The 21,720-nt window shown below is 24.3% G+C and overlaps 3 protein-coding genes across 3 annotated transcripts; 1 reads left to right on the forward strand and 2 right to left on the reverse strand.

Annotated features, from left to right (window-relative positions):
• Positions 1 to 1,671: 1,671 nt before the first annotated feature.
• Positions 1,672 to 1,872, reverse strand: PmUG01_14029300 (conserved Plasmodium protein, unknown function; the record flags this gene model as incomplete). The annotated part of the gene is made up of 1 exon (XM_029007846.1): positions 1,672 to 1,872. One exon carries the CDS (start codon positions 1,870 to 1,872, stop codon positions 1,672 to 1,674), a length of 201 nt encoding a protein of 66 aa, XP_028864194.1.
• Positions 1,873 to 5,834: 3,962 nt separating this feature from the next.
• On the forward strand, positions 5,835 to 7,127 carry BCKDHA (2-oxoisovalerate dehydrogenase subunit alpha, mitochondrial, putative; the record flags this gene model as incomplete). Its single annotated transcript, XM_029007847.1, has 1 exon — positions 5,835 to 7,127. One exon carries the CDS (start codon positions 5,835 to 5,837, stop codon positions 7,125 to 7,127), a length of 1,293 nt encoding a protein of 430 aa, XP_028864195.1.
• Positions 7,128 to 8,979: 1,852 nt separating this feature from the next.
• On the reverse strand, positions 8,980 to 17,135 carry PmUG01_14029500 (conserved Plasmodium protein, unknown function; the record flags this gene model as incomplete). The annotated part of the gene is given in 3 exon segments (XM_029007848.1): positions 8,980 to 10,089; positions 10,103 to 15,491; positions 17,071 to 17,135. The coding sequence occupies 3 exon segments, from the start codon at positions 17,133 to 17,135 to the stop codon at positions 8,980 to 8,982; spliced, it is 6,564 nt and encodes a 2,187-aa protein (XP_028864196.1).
• Positions 17,136 to 21,720: the final 4,585 nt, after the last annotated feature.

Genomic DNA, 21,720 nt, shown 5'->3' on the forward strand with positions numbered 1-21,720 from the left:
AATATTTAAAAATACAAAAAATATAAAAAAAATAAAATATATATATATATATACATATACAATGCTTTATCCAAAAAAGAAAAAAATTCAGAAATGTGTGCAGAGGGAGCGTAATAAAATTTTAAAAAGTATTCAATTTACAAAAAAATCATGCCTTCGTATGACAATATATTTATTGATGTATGTCAAAAATTAAAAGAAATTATTAAATTTTACGAAAAAAAAATAATGTAAAAATAAAAAATAATAAAATAAAAATAAAATTAACAATTAATTTTATATTTGTAAGAATCTTGTTTTTTTTTTTTTTTTTAGGCAGTTAGCTAGCTATTCATTTTAATAAATGAAAAAAAAAAAAATAAAATAAATATGCTACTATTCTTCTAGCGTTCAAAAAATTTCCATTAATCGCTAGTTAGACCTTTAAACATCTACTGATTATTATTGTTAATTCTACAGCTGTATAATCGGGAAAGTAGTAATCCAATCACTTTTGTTGAACGGTGTACATATATATATAGGCTGTGGTTTAATTTGTCAAATTATTTCTCGTTTCGCTTTTTTTTTTTTTTTCCCTTATATATCAACTAGTACATGGCGTTTTTTATTCTTTTTTTTTTTTTTTTTTTTTTTTTTTTTTTTTTGGAACATCTTAAAATTGGCTAATAGCTTGAAACAAAATAACCACAAAAAAAAATTTTTATCTTAAGAAGTAATTTTACGCTTTTTTTTTTTTTTTCTTTCTTTTAATATGATTTGTATGTAGAGGTACATATCACTGAATTTACTAATTTTCCCGAAAATATCAAATTTGGAAATATGTAAAATTATGAATTCTTTTATTATGTTTATTCAAAATGTACACTTATCTTAGAAAATATAGTAAATATAATACAAAAATAACATAAAGATTAAGTGTTAAAAATTAAAATGCGAAAAAAAATTTTAAAAGAAAAAAGGCAAGCATTCGTTAGGTAGAATTATAATCTATTATTACTTGCTTGTAATTAATAAAAATGAAAATATTGAATAAAACTTGTTAAATATAAATGTTCTTATACTTAAAAAAAAAAAAAAAAAAACAGCAAAAGTAAAATAAAATAAAGTAGAATAAAAGCGAAATACACACATAAATGTGAACTAAAAAGAAATATAAAAGTTCCGCGGTTTAAATTAATAACGTTTATATATAGGAGATAATAATATACGTGCAAAATTACATTGCATTAAACTTATTTTAAAACATTATGTTGTATGAATAATTTATTAATTAAAATTATTATATATATATATGTATATATCACAATATTTTAATAAGAAAAAAAATGTAAGAATTTTTATTATATATTTAATTAATTTTTTTATTTTTTTTCTTTCCCAAAATAGTCAGTTCAAAACTGTTCTAAATATCTTCAAAAAAATGTTTTTTATATTTTTTTTGAATAGTATCATTAACTAAGTATTATTTGGGGTTTATTATATATATATATATATATATATGTACATATATAGTATTTTAATATAAATGGGGAGGTTTATACACCTATGTAAATATTTACACATATATATATGTACATATATGTAAATAAACAATTTCTTACATGTTTGTTAAGCTTTCTTCTATTTGAACGTATCTCTTAATATTTCCACGCCACACACCTTTAAAAAGTATTATATAATAACAGTTACGGGGGTTGTATAAGAATAGCTAAGGCATAATTGCTGTGGAGGAATTACATGGATATTTTTAACAACTGGAATATTATTTGGAAAAGTATAAACAACTGTTTGTGGTACAACACTATATGTAGTTGTGTAAACAACTGGCGCCTGTTGTAATGTAACGATCGGTGTTGTTATAATTGTAGCCATTATTTCCTAAAAGAAAAAATATTTTAATTCATAAATACATACGTATGTACATACGTATATAATTGTGATTAGCATATAAGCGATGTTCACACAATAATTTATATATGCAAAATATAAATAAATTTACTCATATATATTTGTTTATATGTTTATATCATAAATGAGTTCAACTGACAATGTAGAAAAAAACATTGTGTAATAAAATTAGGTTAATAATAATTTCATAGTAGGTTCTTTTTTTTTTTTTTCTTTTCTTTTCTTTTTTTTTTTTTTAATTTTATTTTTAGAAGCTTTACTTATTATGTCAAGGTAAAATCGAATTTTATGGGGAATTAATCAAAATTTCGCTAAAACAAAAATAGCTATTATATATACTTTTGCTTTGTTAATATATATTTTTAGAAAATTTGGACACTTCCGTAGTTTTATAAAATATAACGTCGTATTTAAAAAGATAAAATGTGTGGACACTATGTAAAAATTATGATAATATAATTGGCATGCCTATAAAATTTAAGAGAACAAAAAAAGATAAAATAAAAATATATAAAAAAAAATAAAAAAAGTTTCTGTTTTTATCTTCTTAAAAGATGTATGAACATTTTAAATTAAGGGTGTAAGCTTACACAGATATATACATATAGATAGATATATACAGATAAATACATATAGATAGATATATACAGATAAATACATATATACAGATATATACAGATAAATACATATATACAGATAAATACATATATATAGATATATACAGATATATACAGATATATACAGATATATACATATATACAGATATATACATATATACAGATATATACATATATACAGATATATACAGATATATAGATATATATAGTTATATACATATATACAGATATATACATATATAGATAGATATGTAGATAGATATAGATATAGACAAAAAGAATTTACACTACAACAAATATTAATGTTATAATGAAGTTTTTTTTTTTTTTTTTTTTTTAATAAACCTGGATCGTTATGTTTTAACATCAATAATTATCAATAATATTTTAATTTTTGCATATTATTTATGAACTTTCAACACAATTTTAAATGAATTTGTTTTTACAATTTATTGGTGGTATTAACAAATTTTTGTGTAAAGAATTGTATATATTTATGCGCATGTTAATATATATATATATATATACGTACATATATTGAGACTTGTTCATTATAAATGGAAAATCATTTCTTCTATAACTTTCCTTTTTTGTTGCTTAGTGGACGCTGTTCATCTCAAGAGGCACATGAATTCAAGTTTTTATTACTTTCTTTTTTTTTTTATTGTCTGCATGCACATGTAGATTTTTATTTATTAGCTATGAGATAGCTGAGAAGTAAATAATTTAAGACAAAAAAAAAAAAAAAAAAAAGGAAATGTTTATATATGTATATATATACACATTTATTTATTTAATGACTGTTAATTTTTAAGAGAACATTACCTGTACAAATTCGCAGAAATAACACAGCGGAAAAAATGTTAAACAAGATTTATTTTTTGCGTAGTTTATACACTGCCCTTTATGTAACTATATCAAATTTATTTGGTATATAATTGTTTAGTTTTTTCTTTTTTGAAAATTTTATGTAATATTATTAAACATATTTAACTGGGGTGTCAACAAAAACAAAAAAAAAAAAAAAAAAAAAGAAAAGAAAAGAAAAGAAAAAGCAAAAGCAAAAGAAATAGAAAAAGCAAAAGCAAAAGAAATAGAAAAAGCAAAAGCAAAAGAAATAGAAAAAGCAAAAGAAAAAAAGAATAGAAAAAGGCGTTTTTATGTTAGAAGCTTCATACACCCTCTTAATAAAAACATACGTACTCTGTGATTTTATACATTTATGGTTTTACAACATAATTGTACAAAAAAAAAATATTTACTATAAATACAATATAAAATTAATGCCATATAATTGCAAATTAAATAAAATAAAAAAACAATATAATATGCAGGTTCTTCGTATAGACATAATTTTTTCGTAAACATAAAACATGGGATATTTTTTTAAAATGAGTTTTTTTCCTTTTTTTCGAATCCTTTATGATTATAAACAGTTTTTAAACCTTGTCTTACGAAATATAGAGAAACCTTTTACTCAACTGTATGTATTTTTATATTTTATTTATTTTTTAAACCGCTTAAAACCCATAAAAACAGATTTTCAAATATATGGGGACGCCCTCATTTATGTACTACTATGTCTGCGTCCTATCTGAGAAATGAAAAAAAAAAATTGTTTCATTGCATGCAAAAAATTATAATTAAAAGACATTCGAAAATAGGTAAATCCAAGAAGCACGTTTCTTTTTGTTGTTCATTACTTTAGCAATTAATACAATATTGAGGATCTCTCTCCATATATACACATATATACATAAACATGTATGCATAGGCATATACACATTATGCGCGGAATGACGGAGAGGCAAATTTATTTTGGTATTTCCAAAACAATAAAATATGAAAATAAAAAAATAATTTCGTAAAAAAGGCTAAGACGAATACATTTTTATTGAATATTTTATGTTCCGCTAATTCTGTGTAAAATTATTTTTTTTCCTCATTTGCTCTGGAATGTATTTGGGACGTTTTTTACTTCTTTCTCCTTAACACATTATAGAAGTCTTTGTTTATTTCTTTTTCTATGTTCAATATACTTTTTTCCTTTATTTTATATTTTCTGAACAAAAAAGTACAACAGTAATATAGCGTTACGTTAAAATAGCATAATTCTGTACAGTTATGGGTAAAAATAAAATTTTACAATAGGACTCATGAGGCTATAAAGCGGTTATCGAACTTTATTCCTCTGGAAAATATATTTGCCTTTATATAATTTATAAACGCGTAAAAATAGGATACCATTTATTTTTGTCTTCTTACATACGATCGAAATTTTACTATACACATATGTATATATACATGTATATATATATATTTATATAAATTTATTTATTTATATATTTTTTAACATGTTCATAGCAGTAGCGTAGTGAAATTCTAATTTTTTTGAATGTATTAAAAAATTATTTTTAAAATAGTATAGTGTATAGTGGTTAAACGGTAGCAGGGCGGCTTAAAATAAATTATGAAAAATTATAAAAATATAAAAATATAAAAATATAAATATAAACTTCAAAGAATACATTCAAAAAATACTAATAAAATGATTTATATTTAATTATACCTCTGGAAAGAGTATTTAACTATATTCGTCAAACATAACATGGTCGATAATAAAACGTAGTAAGCACTTTTATATATGCATATGAAGAAAAAAAGCAAAAGTGTATATATTTTAATTTGCACCTTGGGGAAAAGTGTACGCAGAGCAGAAATTAAAAATGATCAAACAGCGTACAAATAAATATGCATGAGTACTTGCGAAATACATTTATGTATATTGGTATGTATATTGGTATGTATATAGGTGTGTATATATGTATGTATGTATGTATATATGTATGTATGTATATATGTATGTATATATGTATGTATGTATATATGTATGTATGTATATATGTATGTATATGTATATATATACTTATGCTTATGTGTGATTAAGGGACTGCGTGAAATAACTGATTTAGCAAAATAGTAATAATTTTAAAAGTAATGTTTTTTTAGTTTTTTTTTTTTTTTTTTTATTTTCCTTTTTAGATAATAAACAAATAATTTCATTACTGGTATTACATTTTTCACCTTTTGATAATATATTAAAAAAGGGTATATCAATCGACTTTTCCTCATATATGCTTTCCTTGATAATTATACTCCTATGGGAATTAATATAAACACATTTGAGAGTATTTAAAGAGGGGAAACAAAACAAAATAAAATAAAATATACATTTATATATTTATATATGTATACGTTTGCATGTATACAGGAAAATCCCAATATAGATACGTTTTTTAAGGGGAAAAAATGAGGAACATTTTTCAAAAAATTGCACGAAGTGGTAACGCCCTAAAGGGTCATAGTAACAAAAGTGTTTTTAACATAAATGGAAAGAAAAATTTTTCTGGATATAATATTTATAGTGATGGATTAGTTCACTCGGAATTTTCTACTGAATTAAATACAGTAAATGAAGTAGCTAAAATTCCAATATTTCGTATTTTAGATACTAATGGAAATTTACTAGATGGTTATAAGCCCCCTTTTGAAGAAGAAGAAATAGTAAACTTATACAAACAGATGGTAGAGTTTTCTATATGGGATGAAATATTCTATGGTATACAAAGGCAAGGAAGAATTTCTTTTTATATTGTAAATGATGGAGAAGAGGGCTTGCAGTTTGGAATTGGAAAAGCATTAAGTGTAGATGATCATTTGTATTGTCAATATAGAGAAACAGGTATTTTATTAAGTAGAGGATTTGATTACAACGACATTCTTAATCAACTTTTTGGAAATAAATATGATGAAGGGAAAGGAAGACAAATGTGTATATGTTACACAAAAAAAGATTTAAATATTCATACAATTACTACACCTTTAGCATCCCAGTTATCTCATGCTGCTGGATGTGGATATGCATTAAAATTAAAAAATGAAAAAGCAATTGCTGTTACTTTTTGTGGTGATGGTTCTTCTTCTGAAGGTGATTTTTATGCTGCTGTTAATTTTGCATCAGTTAGAGAATCACAAACTATGTTTGTTTGTAAAAATAATCTTTATGCTATATCCACTGGTATAAAAGATCAGTATAGAGGAGATGGAATTGCACCTAGGGCACTAGCATTAGGAGTTGAATCCATAAGAGTTGATGGAAATGATTTATTCGCAAGCTACTTAGCAACTAAAAAAATGAGAGATATATGTATTGAAGAGTCCAAACCTGTTTTTATCGAATTTATGTGTTACAGATATGGACATCATAGTACTTCTGATGATTCTACATTATACAGACCAAAAGAAGAAAGTGAGGCTTGGAAAAAAGAAGGGGTTCATCCTATAAGCAGATTATTTTTATATTTAAAAAATAATAATTTGTATACGGATAAAGATGATGAATTACATAGGAAAAGTGTCAAGGAAAAAGTTTTAAAAGAATTAAAAAAATATGAAAGTATCAAAAGATACAATATTGTGGGAGGTTTGTTTGAAAATGTTTACCACGATGAAGACTGGAACCTCAAGGAGCAGAGGGAGCACTTTGAAAACTACTTCAAGCAAAATAAAAATCATTACGATACTTCCAAGTTTGACAGTTGAATGGAAGTTTGACTGACTAGAAGTTTTGGAAGAATTTTTTCTTAGTTTGCCAAGTACCCTGGTAAGTAGTTTTTGTTACTACTACCACCTCCTGCTCCTGTGGGCATAGATTTGTTTATATGCATAAATGCTAATATACGCATACATAAGCATACGCGCACACTTAAATATATATACTTACATACATACTTACATACATACAAACATACATACATTCATACATACATACACACATGCATACATACATGCATACATACATACATACATGCATACATACATACATATATTTATTTATTTGTTTATTTACGATTATTCATACCTGCAACCATATTTACACACCTGTATGTACATATAAGTGCATTGCAAAGTTGTTATAATGCATGTTTTTCCATAGCTGCTATATTAATAGCCAGACAAATAACATATTGGTCTATTTTTTTTTTTACAATTTTTTATTTTTTTAAAGTAACAGTAAAAAGAATTATACCCAGTACTGTTCTTTCATGAAACATTTAAAACAAATTAAGTGTACATGTTATAAACGGGAAAAATTATCAAGTATAAAACTATTTAAATTATTATCTTTATATTTAAAAATATACTAGCTTTAAATTAACAGTAGTCCCCAATTATCACACATGCAATTGATGCCCACCTTTAATGAAGTAAATTATCAGACGGGTGAAAATTCACAGGAAAGTATATCTTTAAATTAATAACAATTTAAGCATAGGATAACTCAGTCCCAGGGGAACGCTATCGTACAAGCATTCGTACATACGCACTTATATCTACCTACGTACATATATATACTTAAGTACATACACACATACAAACATATATAAATATGTACATATTTTCTTACGTATACGTGTGCAAATGTGTGTACCTTTTTTTTTTTTTTTTTTGCATATACGGTTTCCACACCCTTTAAACGTAAAATAAAACTTCCTATAAATTTTACAATTAAAAAAAAATAAGTAACCCAATATTCTTTTTTCTAACCAAAAATTATTCCTTATGCCCAAATAACAAAGTGACATAAGAACGTGCTGAAAGAGATGCAGATATTTATTTTTTTATCAGATTTAATAATTAAATTTGTTAAAAAAAAAGAAAAAAACAAAAAAAAAAAAAAAACATAAAACAAAAAGAAAAAGAAAAAGAAAAAAAAGAAACGAAGTGAGATAATTTGATATGAAATAAAACGAAAAAGCCAAAAAAAAAAAGTGTTCTCCGTTTAATGCTTTATGCTTTAGGTTTTTCGCCTTTTTTTTTTTTTTTTTTTTTTTTTTGCACGTGTACTGTTAAATGAACATTTTCAGAACCAAAAAAAAAAAAAAAAAATTTTGAGACATGAACAAATTTGAAAATATAAATGAAAAATAAGAGTAACAATACAAACAATAAATCTTTGATATATTTTTACCCCTAATACTAGAAAATAATACTTCATTAATGTGTATATATTTCATTTGATTAAAAAATTAAAACATCATGTGTAAATAGAATAATCCATCTTCTCTTTATAATGTAGAAGAGGAGGGGGAGGGGGGGAAATAAAATAAAATAAAATAAGAGTAAATGTAAAATTGACGATTAAATAAGTGCAGAAGCACTTTAAGAAATACAAATACAAACATACGCAAAAGGTGTAGACATATTTACAAAAAAAAAAAAAAAATTTTATAAATAAAACAAATATTATACGTAATTGTAAGGTATGGTCACACATATCCCAACACTAGCTTGTTTTTATACGACCTTATATGATTTACTGTTTTCCCCTCAAATTGCATATGCATATGAAAAGGTATTATTATTTTACATTTTACATTTCAACTTTTGCATGTCAACTGTTCTTATCAGAGAAGCTTTTTTTTCTACTATGTTCATTGTATTCCTCACTGTTTTCTCTCTGTGTTAACATCCCAAAGGGTAAAATTGATTGCACATACTTGTAATAAGAATTGTTTTCCTTTTTGCTTTCCGATAGGTAGCCCTTTTTTGAATCACTACTATTGGATAATAAGGAATTAATTTTTTTTTTTATTTTCATTTTATTTTTTTTTTCTTCATTACACATGACATTAATACGTGATCCTGACTTAAAACTTGATAAGCGTACAATATCTAACGAATTTGATGAATTTTCATCTCGTTTTTTTGTGTTATTTTTTTTGGAATATATTGAAGGATTTGGTTTACTTAAAAATTTATTTGTAGTATCCTTTCTGTATTTATCTTTTACATCCATACATATGTTATTATACATACTATCATCACCTATCCTGCTGTGAACTGCATTATAGGAATATATTGCACCCATATCATTCGTCTCTTCTTTCTTCATATCGGGGTCATTTTTTTTTTTTTTCAAATATATATTTAAATTATCAGATGAGAATGAAGAAACTCGAACATTTTTGCTTTTGTTTTTGTTTACGTCCATCTGTATATCGTTGTTTTTGTTAACGTCCATCTGTATATCGTTGTTTTTGTTAACGTCCATCTGTATATCGTTGTTTTTGTTTACGTCCATCTGTATATCGTTGTTTTTGTTTACGTCCATCTGTATATCGTTGTTTTTGTTTACGTCCATCTGTATATCGTTGTTTTTGTTTACGTCCATGTTTACGCTTTTATTTTTATTATTTTTATTCTTTTCCTTTTTATATGTTATGCTCTTTGCTTCATCATATTTGTCATAGTAGTAATACTTATTTTTACACTCTTTTATTTCATTACTCTTTTTAAAATTATGTTCAGATATTTCATTTCCATTTAAAACGCCATTAAATAAATTTTTATTATCTTTTAAAATATCCTGGTTAGAAAAACTGTAACCAAATCGAGGTGACTGTTTAAGAGTGTTCATATTTTTTTTATCTAATACATATTCCTCATAATCAATACTGTTATCACTGTTAATCTCTTTTAAAAAATATTCAACATCCTCATCTTTTTTTTTTTTTTTTTTTTTTCTCTTCTTCAATAATAGTACTCTTTGATAAGACATTACTTTTGTCCATTATACCTCGGCTGTTACATTGTATTCCTTTACTCTCTTCTTTAATTTGAATCTCACTCATACTTATTTCACCGCTCCTCTCTTCCTTACTGACACTTCCCTTAGCATCTATCCGCGTTTCTGCATTCCTGGATAATATTAGTTTATCATCCATTATGCTCTCTTCCATTTCAGTGGAATTTTTTTTTTTCTCTTTCAATTTGCTTATATATGAGTATAACTTGTCAACTTGATTACTCATTTTTCTTCTCGAATAAACATTCTTTTTATTACTCCTATCGCTATTTGAAACGAAACTTTTAGATAGATATTTCATGTGGTTATCATCTTCCTTATAATTGCCCTCCTTATGATCACGCACCTTTTCTGCTTCATGTTCGGAGTCCATTTTCGAATCATCAAGATCAATCGAAACAGCACTAGTCAAAATGGCATTGTTTGCATACTTTGATTTTTTGCTTCCTTTATTTTTTGAAGCCTTAAAACTAAACTTGCCTAAATTTTTAAAAAATTTATTAAATTTATTTTTTTTATTCCCTTTTTTAATAGCACCTACTGTTGAGAATTTATCAAATTTATTATCTTCCACATTTGAATAGTAGGATATATCAGAATTGGTACGTACACTATTTTTTTTACTATTATTTTTTATGTGCTCTTCTATGTTATTATCTACCCCTTTCTCTTCTGTTAATTTGCATTTTCTGTTCTTCGCATCCTCATTATCATGAATAACACCCTCTTCTGATTTTTCATCAAGTAAAGTTTTTTTCTCATTAACTACTTCGGAAATTTTCAATGGCTTTTTCGATATATTACTCAAGTAATTTTCCTTAACAGAATTAGCAAACATTATCGTCCCATTCTGTTGTGCGTTGTCCAGATCGCTTTTCCTTGCAGCATACTCCTTTTGTTCCTTCGCATTTTGTTCTCTTATGTTTTCTTTCTTTGCGTTTTGTGCCTTTGCCTTTTGTGTAAACGCATTTTTTTTTGAAGAAATATCTGAACCGCCTCTACCGGTACTGCTAAATTGCGCTATTTTACTTTCTTCCTTATATTCCATCTCTGCTACTTCTTCCCCTTCTTCTTCATCCAATTCTTCCTCCTCCTCATCCGCTTCTTCGCCTTCACCCACTTCCGTTTTGCTCAATTTGTCATATCTGCTCATCATGTACATGCTATTTCCAATGTTTGATCTGCTATATATATCATAACTGTACTCTTTCTTTAATGCTTCGATGGAAATTACTTCCCCTTTTTTCCCCTCTAAATGTAAATGATCTCCCACTTCTTTTTCTAAAATATCGTATTCCATTTGCCAGTCATATTTATTTTCATCAGATGATGAAGATTTCTTATCCCCATTTATTTTTTGAATGGTACCATTTTCATTTGTTAACATTTGATCCTGTTTCCTACTATTTATACTGTTCTTTTTATTCGTTTTTGTATGATCCTCTTTTACATCTTCCTCTTCAGATGATTCAGATGAGGATTTGTTGCTGCTCTTTGTTTTCTCCTTACTCTTTTTTTTCCGGTTTAGATAAAATAATTTTTTAAAGGTAATCATATTACTCTTTTTGGTTTTTTTTTTCTTTTTATATTTTTCTTTTCCCATACTTTTTGAATATTTTAAAGAATAATACTCTTCATTATGAGAACTGTTCGATTTTGTTTTATGTGTTGATAAAGAATTATCTGATTTACTTTTACTATGCGAGCTTTTTTTATTCGCTTCACTTTTAAAAAATAAAAAACTATCGAAAAAAGAGCCATTGTTTTGTTTTATTTCTTTCTCTGACTGTTCTGACTTTTTAGAAGACGAATGTGAGCTAATACTTTCATACGAATTATTTATCAAATAGGATTCTTTAAGAATGTATGATTCGTCATTCCCGTTTTTTGATTTCCTCTTGGTGACAACTTGACGGATGTTCTCATTTGGGCTGTTCTTACCGTTGCTCTTCCGCTTCTCACTGCTTCTTCCCTTCTTTCCCTCATTTTTGTTCTTCTCTTCTCTTTTGTTCTTCTCTTCTCTTTTGTTCTTCTCTTCTCTTTTGTTCTTCTCTTCTCTTTTGTTCTTCTCTTCGCTTTTATCCTTCATTCCGCTTCTATTACTTGCACCGCTTCTCCTCCTGTTATTGTCGAGCTTATCCTCACCAGCTTTCTGCTGGAACTTGTCCTCCTTCGCGTTCTGCTCATTCATCGTACCGCTATTCCTCTTTTCGATGGTATCTTCCTCTTCCTTCTTTGGTTGAGAACTATCTTTATTACTCTGCTTCTGGGATTTTTTATTAAAACTATAAATTAATGACTGGACATAGCCTTTTTTTTTACTTGGATATTTCAAATTTTCGGCATTCATTGCAATGGAGTCTTTTTTCCCAACATTATCAGCGAAAGGGCCATCATTAATAATACACTTATCTTTGTATTCACTATATTTTTTTAATAAATCTTCTTTTTTATTATTATTTTGTATATTTAACAATTTTACATATAAATCATGGTAACACATTGCATTCCTCTCATAATCAAGTGTTACATGATAAATATTATTATTCATAATATTATTTGAAGAGAAATTTTTTGCTATTCTTTTTTCTATATCACATAATTTCATATTCATCAAACCTTTCATACGACCACACCATAATTCTTTTATTTTATTATTAACACATTTTTCCATATATTTTTTTTTTTCTTCTTTTAATTTCTCTAATTCTATATTATTACTTATATATTCTCTTTGAAGTTTTAAATCGATCCATTGCCACTTCGAACAATCCTTTATCCACTTTTCGAATAACTTAAAACTTCCCCATTTATCATTCAATAACTTTTCTAATTTTATTATGTCCTCTTTGCTTGATATAATTTCAAATCCCGTGTACATGCCACTTCCAATTTTACTGCTCTCTTTCTTTTCGTTCATGGTATTACCCGTTACATAACGACCTTTTTCGTGCCATCCGCAATTTCCATTACTGCTGCTGCAACTCCAAGCGTTATTACAGTTACTATTACACTTGCACTTATTATTACCATTATTATTTCTATTACTATTAATATTGTTATTGTTATTGCGTGTACAACCACGCATATGATTGTCCATCAGGAACATTCCGGACACTTGACCATTTTTACATACATCTCCTACAATCGGAAAAGTACCGCTAGCATTATTATTATCAATTCTAAAATTGTGAACCAACTGAGGGTTGTCATTACGCACATTCTGAACATGTTGTATACATCCATTCCCACGATAATTACCTTCATTACTTCCATTTTTGTCGAGATGAGAATATTTGTTATCCCCTACAGTGTTATAATTATTTGTATATTCCTTATAATTCATTGCATTCTTTGCTTTATCAATAACATCATTACAAAAAATAGAACAGTCTTTAGTACTTCCAGTTACTATATTATTACTACTTTGCATCCTTCTATTGTTTTTCTTCAAGTTATAATACAATTGATTATTATTGCTACATAATTTATTAACCCATGGTGAGTTCACATTATAATAATAATTTTTCAAATCAGATAAAGCGTCTTCTTTTTTTATTTTTAAGTTAGATATATAACAATATGGCTTTTGAATGATTTTTATCGGTTCATTTGTATTTGAAGCAACTGGGTGACTCGTAATTTTAGAGTTCCTATAATTTTCAAATACGGCACGTGCATTTTCAATAGCATTATGGGGATAATTTAAATTGTTCAGATGGGTAGAAGACAAGTAATTATATGATGTATCAGGACGAACATTCTCATAATTACCTGTGCGTATTACATAAGGCTTATCGCCATTTCCTCGTTTAATACGAATCCTTATATTCCTTTTTAGCATATGCTCATTATTACTATCAGCATTTGTATTGTCACTATTGCCATTGCCACTATTGCCATTGCCACTATTGCCACTGCCGCTATTATCATTACCACCATGACCTCCAATATTATAATTTTTACTCATTTCGTCCGCGTGAACATTATCATACATATGAAATAACCTATTAATATCTTTTGCATATACGGGACATATGAGCTGCTTTTTTTTTAGCTCCATTTCTTCGTTACATTCAGATCCATTCATGCCATATAACTGATTCGGAGCAGGCAAAGAACAAACATCATCTATTGAACTAAGAATAATATTCATAATATTTTTTTTTATATTATGAATATCATCATTTAAATTCTTTACATCCTTATAATATGTCTGTACTTCTTCTTCTAAACAATATTTCAATTGTTTATATAAAAAAGACAACATGGTTTTTCCAAAGGTTAACTCACCATTTTTATCTACAACTCTTTTCATGTCATCTAAATTATTATATATTATTTTCCTTATTAAGCTATTAAATTTTTTCGTATCATACACACACAAAATTAATTCTTTTAATTTTGTATTTATATATTTAAATTTTAAAAGATCTAAGGTAATATGGTTTAATATCATCTTATTTACGTCATCTTTTACTGTACTGTCCTCAAGTAAATCATACTTTATCCTTAATTTATTTTTTCTAATATCTTCAATTAATATATCAATTATTTCATTTTGAAATAGTAATATATATTTTAAATCATCGTATATTCTTTTTGTATTTCCTTTCTTCTTAATCTTGTCTATATCCAATTTTATTTTTTCAATTTCTTTTTTTAAATCTTCATGGGGTTCAAAATTAAAATTTTTATCTTCATCGTCACATCTGCTGTTTCTTATTTCCTTTCTTTTTTCTTCCTTCATTTCACTCTTCTTTGCGATTCTCTTTTCTCTACCCTTTTCACTTTTCAATTCAACCTTTCCCATGTTTTCATCACACCACTGATCATTCACAAAGTAAGCAAATCTAGAGCTTCTTCTTTTCTTTCTTTTTATCTTCGCCTTTTTTATGCTATCCATCGATATTTTTCTTTCTAAATTGATTTTTTTTTTATTTATGTCTTTTCTTTTTGAAATGTCTACATTTTCGCTGTCATACGAAATAGCTTGTACATTTTTTCCATCTACTATTTCATCTTGTTTATTTAACTCACTAAAAGAAAGATAATACTTCTGTGAATCAATGTGCTTTGGATCAGATACCAGATAATTAGAATCATATATATTCGAAGCAGACTCTTCCTCTTTGCATTCTTTCGATTTTTTTTTTTTTTTTAAAATTTTCATAAAATTATTCTTTTTTATAGGTTTTGATTTGTTTTCCTTCTTATCGCTCGATGATTCTTCCTTTATCTCTTCTTTCTGCGTAATCATGTTTGAGCTATTCATTTCGTTCATTTCCTTGATTTCCCTTTCAAATACATTTTCCGTTCTATAAAAAATGGAAGTTATATGCATGTATATAATTTATTTTACATAAATAGACGCACATCTATGCGTTACTCAACTACCTACATAAAACGCACAAGGATAACGAATTACTAAAAATGTAGCATCACGAAAGAGAAGGCGTACACGTGTAAATGTGAAAGTAGGAGTAAATGTATGTATGTGTGTACATATGTATATATGTATGATTGTGTGTATATATATATATATATTATGGAGTTGATAGATAATAACGCGGTGATAATAATTTTATCTCAAGATTTCATATCACCGCTTAATTGCTTAATGAACTGCATTCGTGATCTCAATAACCAAAACATTTTAATAAACAGAATACAGAAAAAAAAAATATATTCTTTTTTTTATAATAATTTTGGTAAAAAAAAAAATAAATAAATAAAAAATAAAATACAGTAGTCGATATCCACTTTTCCTAATATTTATAAAAAACGTGCTACTGTGTATTCTGCGTAAAAGACATTAATTAAATAGAAACATATATATCCAATCGTGCACAAAAATTATAATTCGTACAATATTGTTTTTATTTCTCTTTCATTTTCATTTTCTCTTTAACTTTCATTTTTTTTTTTTTTTTTTTTTTTATGGTTCTATAAAACTGTCTGTTCTTTTATTCGTTCGTTAATTCTTTTATTGTTCAGCACAAGTTCTATAATGTAAAAATTCCTAAGCCATACAAATTTAAAGGTTCTATATAATTTAAATATGCTACACATCTTTAACACATTTTAACATTTTCTCAATTTTTCATTGTTGCCTTTACACAGTCTTTTTAATTATGTAGATATGTAATATATTTCGTATTAAGAATAAATCTTAATTTCTACATTATAAATTTTATTTTTGTATTTCTCCAAGAAGATCATTTAAGGTAAATAATGAAAAAAAAAAATAAATAAAAATAATAAAGAATAATAAATTATGAGTTGGTGCAAGTATAACAATTCTAAATATACTTTGTCACGCCTTGTTATACAGTATATTGATAAACATAACACAAAATTTAGTGTAATACTAATTCGCGTATATGTATATATGTATGTATGTGTATATATGTATGTATGTATGTGTATATATGTATGTATGTATGTGTATATATGTATGTATGTATGTGTATATATGTATGTATGTATGTGTATATATGTATGTATGTATGTGTATATATGTATGTATGTATGTATATGTATGTATGTATGTATGTATATGTATATGTATGTATGTGTATATATGTATGTATGTGTATGTATGTATGTGTATATATGTATGTATTTATGTGTATATACATATGTATGTACTTATGTGTATTTATGTAGGTATGTATTTATCTATATCTATATATATTTATATATGAAGACTATTAAAATTTCTGGCTGTTGTTTCAATAAATGTGCATAAATATATTTGGAACTACACATGCTAAGTACTAAATAAAAAAAAATAATAAAATAATATACTTAAATATATACAATACTGACGAAATTATACGTATCATATTGTATAGAGTATAAGTAGAATGTTTATCTTTTCTTTTTTTTTCTTACAAATAACTTGCGACAGAAGCATCTTGAGTGTTCTTCGAGACATCTAAGTTTAATTCATAACTCATTTTAATTTGATGGTTTATTTTTTCTTTTTTGTTTTTTATTTCTGTTTCCCCCCTGTATGCACTTTGTATTTATATATGTTCATATTATTACAAAATTAATCCTCCAACAAATATAATTCTCATAAAAACTAGTTTTTTTCTTTCAGCTCTTGTAGGTATGTAAGATTAAAAATGTGCAATAATGCCTTTAAAGCTGAACATTATAATATTTTCAATATTTTTGTATATTATATATATATTATAACATACCTACAGGCAAATATTATACTTTAGCCATTTTGAAAATCAAGTAATTTATTAAAAAAACATACGTGTTAGGTTAGTTTTTCCGTTTCGCTGTTTCTTCGATCCTTCTTCTATTTAATATAGAAAGAATTTGTGTATATAAGTGAATGACTAGCTTTACCGAAACGATTTAATTTCATTTAATGCTTATCATAAAATACAAACATAAATTCGGGGTAAAATTATTAAGTAAAAATATGTACCAATGAAACGGTCTTTTACATACAAAAAAAAAAAAAAAAAAATTGCACAAAAATGAACAAAATCATATGGAGTTACAATAATAGTATTATTATTATTATTATTATTATTATTATTATTATTGTTATTGTTATTATTATTATTATTGTTATTGTTATTATTATTGTTATTGTTATTGTTATTGTTATTATTATTGTTATTATTATTGTTATTGTTATTATTATTGTTATTGTTATAGTTATTATTATAGTTATTATTGTTGTATATTATTCTTTCGATAAATGTACTATGTGAAATGGTTTATTTTCAGACAAAAATGTGATTTTTATCACTATTTAATTTTGTTTTGTGCAGGGTATAAAATACAATAACATACCTTTTGAATAAATATTATATCAATTGAAACTTTCTTTAAATATATTTTTTTTTTAATCTGTATTTAAATTAATTTTCATAAGGTATAGGCCCCTAAAATGCTTGTTGCATATTTGTAAACGTAATATTTTTGCGTATAGTTTTATTTATTTATTTATTTTATTTTTTTTTTTTTATTCTAACTGTTACTTATTTATGACTTGCACAGGTAATTCAAATGTTGTTCTGACTGATATTTAAATTTTCCTTTTTTCTACTATTTTTTTTTATTTCTTTCTACAATATTTACTATTTCTTTCCATAATTTTTATTAATTTTTTCCTCAATTTTTACTATTTCTTTCCACAATTTTTTTTTTTTTTTTCTTTATTAATTGTACCTAAAAACACAGAATTTATGTTTCATTCATTATACATCCTATTTACACATATTTTAAAAAAATTTCATAATGTAATAAAATTTAACATTCCCATTCTTTTTCCTGAACGTTCATAATTTTTCTTTTTTGAGAATTTAAATTATGAAACAAATAAAAAATTAAAAAATAAACATTAATGATAATATAGGTATATATACATATATATAATGTAGAGGGATTATTTCATGTTCATTCATTTAATAAAATGTGTGCATAAAAGCATCTGTGTAATATATAACAACATTTATATAGAATAAATGTAAATTTTTTTGGGTTTTCAAATTACACTTATTTTTTTGGAGACTTACAGATTTCTTATTATATGAATGACAAACTATTTTCATGTCTTGTACATTATTTTTAAAGAAAAAAGATACGATATATATATATATATATATATCTTTTTTACTACCTTTTAATTTAATATTGACTATTTTTTTAATTTCATATAGAAATAAATAAAATTATAACGAACACTTAATAAGTGTTAGACGATATTTCACATTAAGTGTAAATTCTCATAATTTTAGCCGGTCGAATTATTTTTGAGCAAAAGGTACAAATGTGTACCCCTTTTTTTACATGTACTATGATATAATAGCATTTGGTGGATATATTAGTATCAAAAAATAGTAAAAAATAGTTTTTATAAAATATTATTTATTTAACCCAAAAGGTTTTGTATGTATGTACTAATAGTTTATTTTTTTAAAAAGAATAAATTTTAAATGTGAATTTAAAAGACAAATTTTACTATGTATTCTGTTTAAAAAAACATATATCGCTTCTTATACGTTGCGATGTTTTAACTCTTCTATTGATATTCTATTGATTATACATTGTATATATATAATACATACTGTATGCCTTCAAACATATTTATGTATTTTTCCTTTAAACGTTTAAACAAATAAATAATAAAAATTTACGCAAAAATAATTTCACCATTTTAATATGTCATAACTTAGATCATTATTTATATAAAAACTGTAATAGTATGTTCATATGTAAAAAAGTACTTGCCATTTTGTTCCATTACCAAAAAAGTATTTCTTATATATATATATATATATATATATTATACACAATATTATTTGTACATACATGCATATATGACATTTTACTTGTTCCTATCAACATATCAATTTTTAAGCTTTTGCCTTAATTATATTACGAACAAAAAAAAAAAAAAAAAGAAAAATGGGGACGGCAATATTAACAACAGTGTCATATAATTAAAATATAATAATATTTTCAGAAAAAATTATTATTATTTAAAAGGGGAAAAATAATATATTTTTTCATTATCAAAAAACATTTATAATAATATCACATTTTGTCCAAGCAAAATTTTGTAATTGCAATTAAGAATATCCTTCTTTAAACACATTCATTTTAATACATCGGAATTACAATTTATAATAAAGTATTACATAAATACTTGTTTCAGTTATGCATATATATAACATTTCCCAATCCTTTCCTATTTTTTTTTTTTTTTTTCTTTGCTTATTCAAAAAATATATGCATTTTAAATGCTTCTAACTGATAAAATAAAACATTATAAAAAATGTTTTTAATTTTAAAAAAAATTATAGAATAAATATTCACCACATTTAAAAGCACATAAGCACTAGGGGACTGTTTAAAAAAAAAAAAAATTGAACATTTTAATACATCAATTGTATAATAATATACATTAGAATATTTATATAAAAATACTTTCAAATAAGTTGCACAAAATCAACTTATCGTTTATATTATAAAAACAACATTATTTAATTCTTAAAATAACACCATAAAAAGTAGTTTAAATATAACATTATCATTGTTTCCAAAAAATTTCTTTCATTTAACTAAGTATTGCAGCGCAATAAGTAATTATATGTTTTGTGAGCAATTAAATATATATGTGTATATCGTATATATATATATATATTATCTACATATATATATATATATATATATGTCAATATATACCTATATATAATTTAGTATCTTTTTATTTTCGTTTGAACACAACTGTAATAAAATATTATGGAAAAAAATTTCCCATCATTAATTTATCATAAGGGAAAACACCATATATTTAAGCATTCTTTTTCACATTTCAATATTTTGCAATATTTTCTTATGCAGAAGTTATGTGAAAAAATATAAAAAAAAAATATTTAGTACCTTTTATTATAAGGACAATATATAAATTATTTGTTTACTGCTATTGTAAATAAATTTGTAATTATATAGTAAAAGGGGTATATTATATATATGTATATATATATTATATGTATATATTTTTTTTTTTTCTTCCCCCGAAATTATATAATGTATACATTAGAAAAATGATTAGGCGTTTTATTCCAAGTACATACGTTTATATAACAAAAAAAATTATATAAAAAAATTCTACATTGAACTAAATATATTTACACCTCTTAATAAAAGAAAAAACATTAAACATTTACATATATATATATATATATATTTATATACATATTTATATATATACATATTTATATATATAAATACATATTATTTATATATAATATACATATTATTCATATATAATATACATATTATTCATATATATATACAGAATATTATATATATATAAATATATTTTTATATATACATATATATATATATATATATATAATATATTTTTACGTATATACAAATTTATTATTTTTCAATGTACTCTTTTTTTCCATAAAAAAGTACTGGTTTGCAACGAAACAAATAAAATAGAAAAAAGAGAAAATCCATTTTTCATTTTATCTAAATTTTAGCCCATTTTTCTTTTCCATAGTAAAAATTTATTTAAAAATTAATGATTAATGATTAATTTTTTTATTTTTACGTATTACATCAACACAAACTGCATTTGTTGGCGTTTTGAAGTTTTTAAATAAATTATGTAAAACGTAAATGGTAAATATAATATATATTTACATTTATATATATTATATAATTATATATATAGTACTTTTTTTTTTTTTTTCCACGATAATTACGTATATTTATTATTATTATTTTTTTAATTAATTTTTTCATTATTATTGTACATTACTTACATCATTATTCTCACTTTTTTCACAATTCATATACATGCTTTAAAAAATTTTGCACTGGATAGTACTTTGTAAATTAATTTATGAATTACATATAATATATAATGTTATTATTTATATAATTATTTTTTTTATCATGTTTTACTGAATTTTTTTATTAAAATAAATTATCCAAAAATAATAAAAAAAAAAAAAAATATATATATATAAATAAATAAATTAATTAATAAAAAAA

Source organism: Plasmodium malariae (genome assembly GCF_900090045.1).
Source record: "Plasmodium malariae genome assembly, chromosome: 14".
Lineage (NCBI taxonomy): Eukaryota > Apicomplexa > Aconoidasida > Haemosporida > Plasmodiidae > Plasmodium > Plasmodium malariae.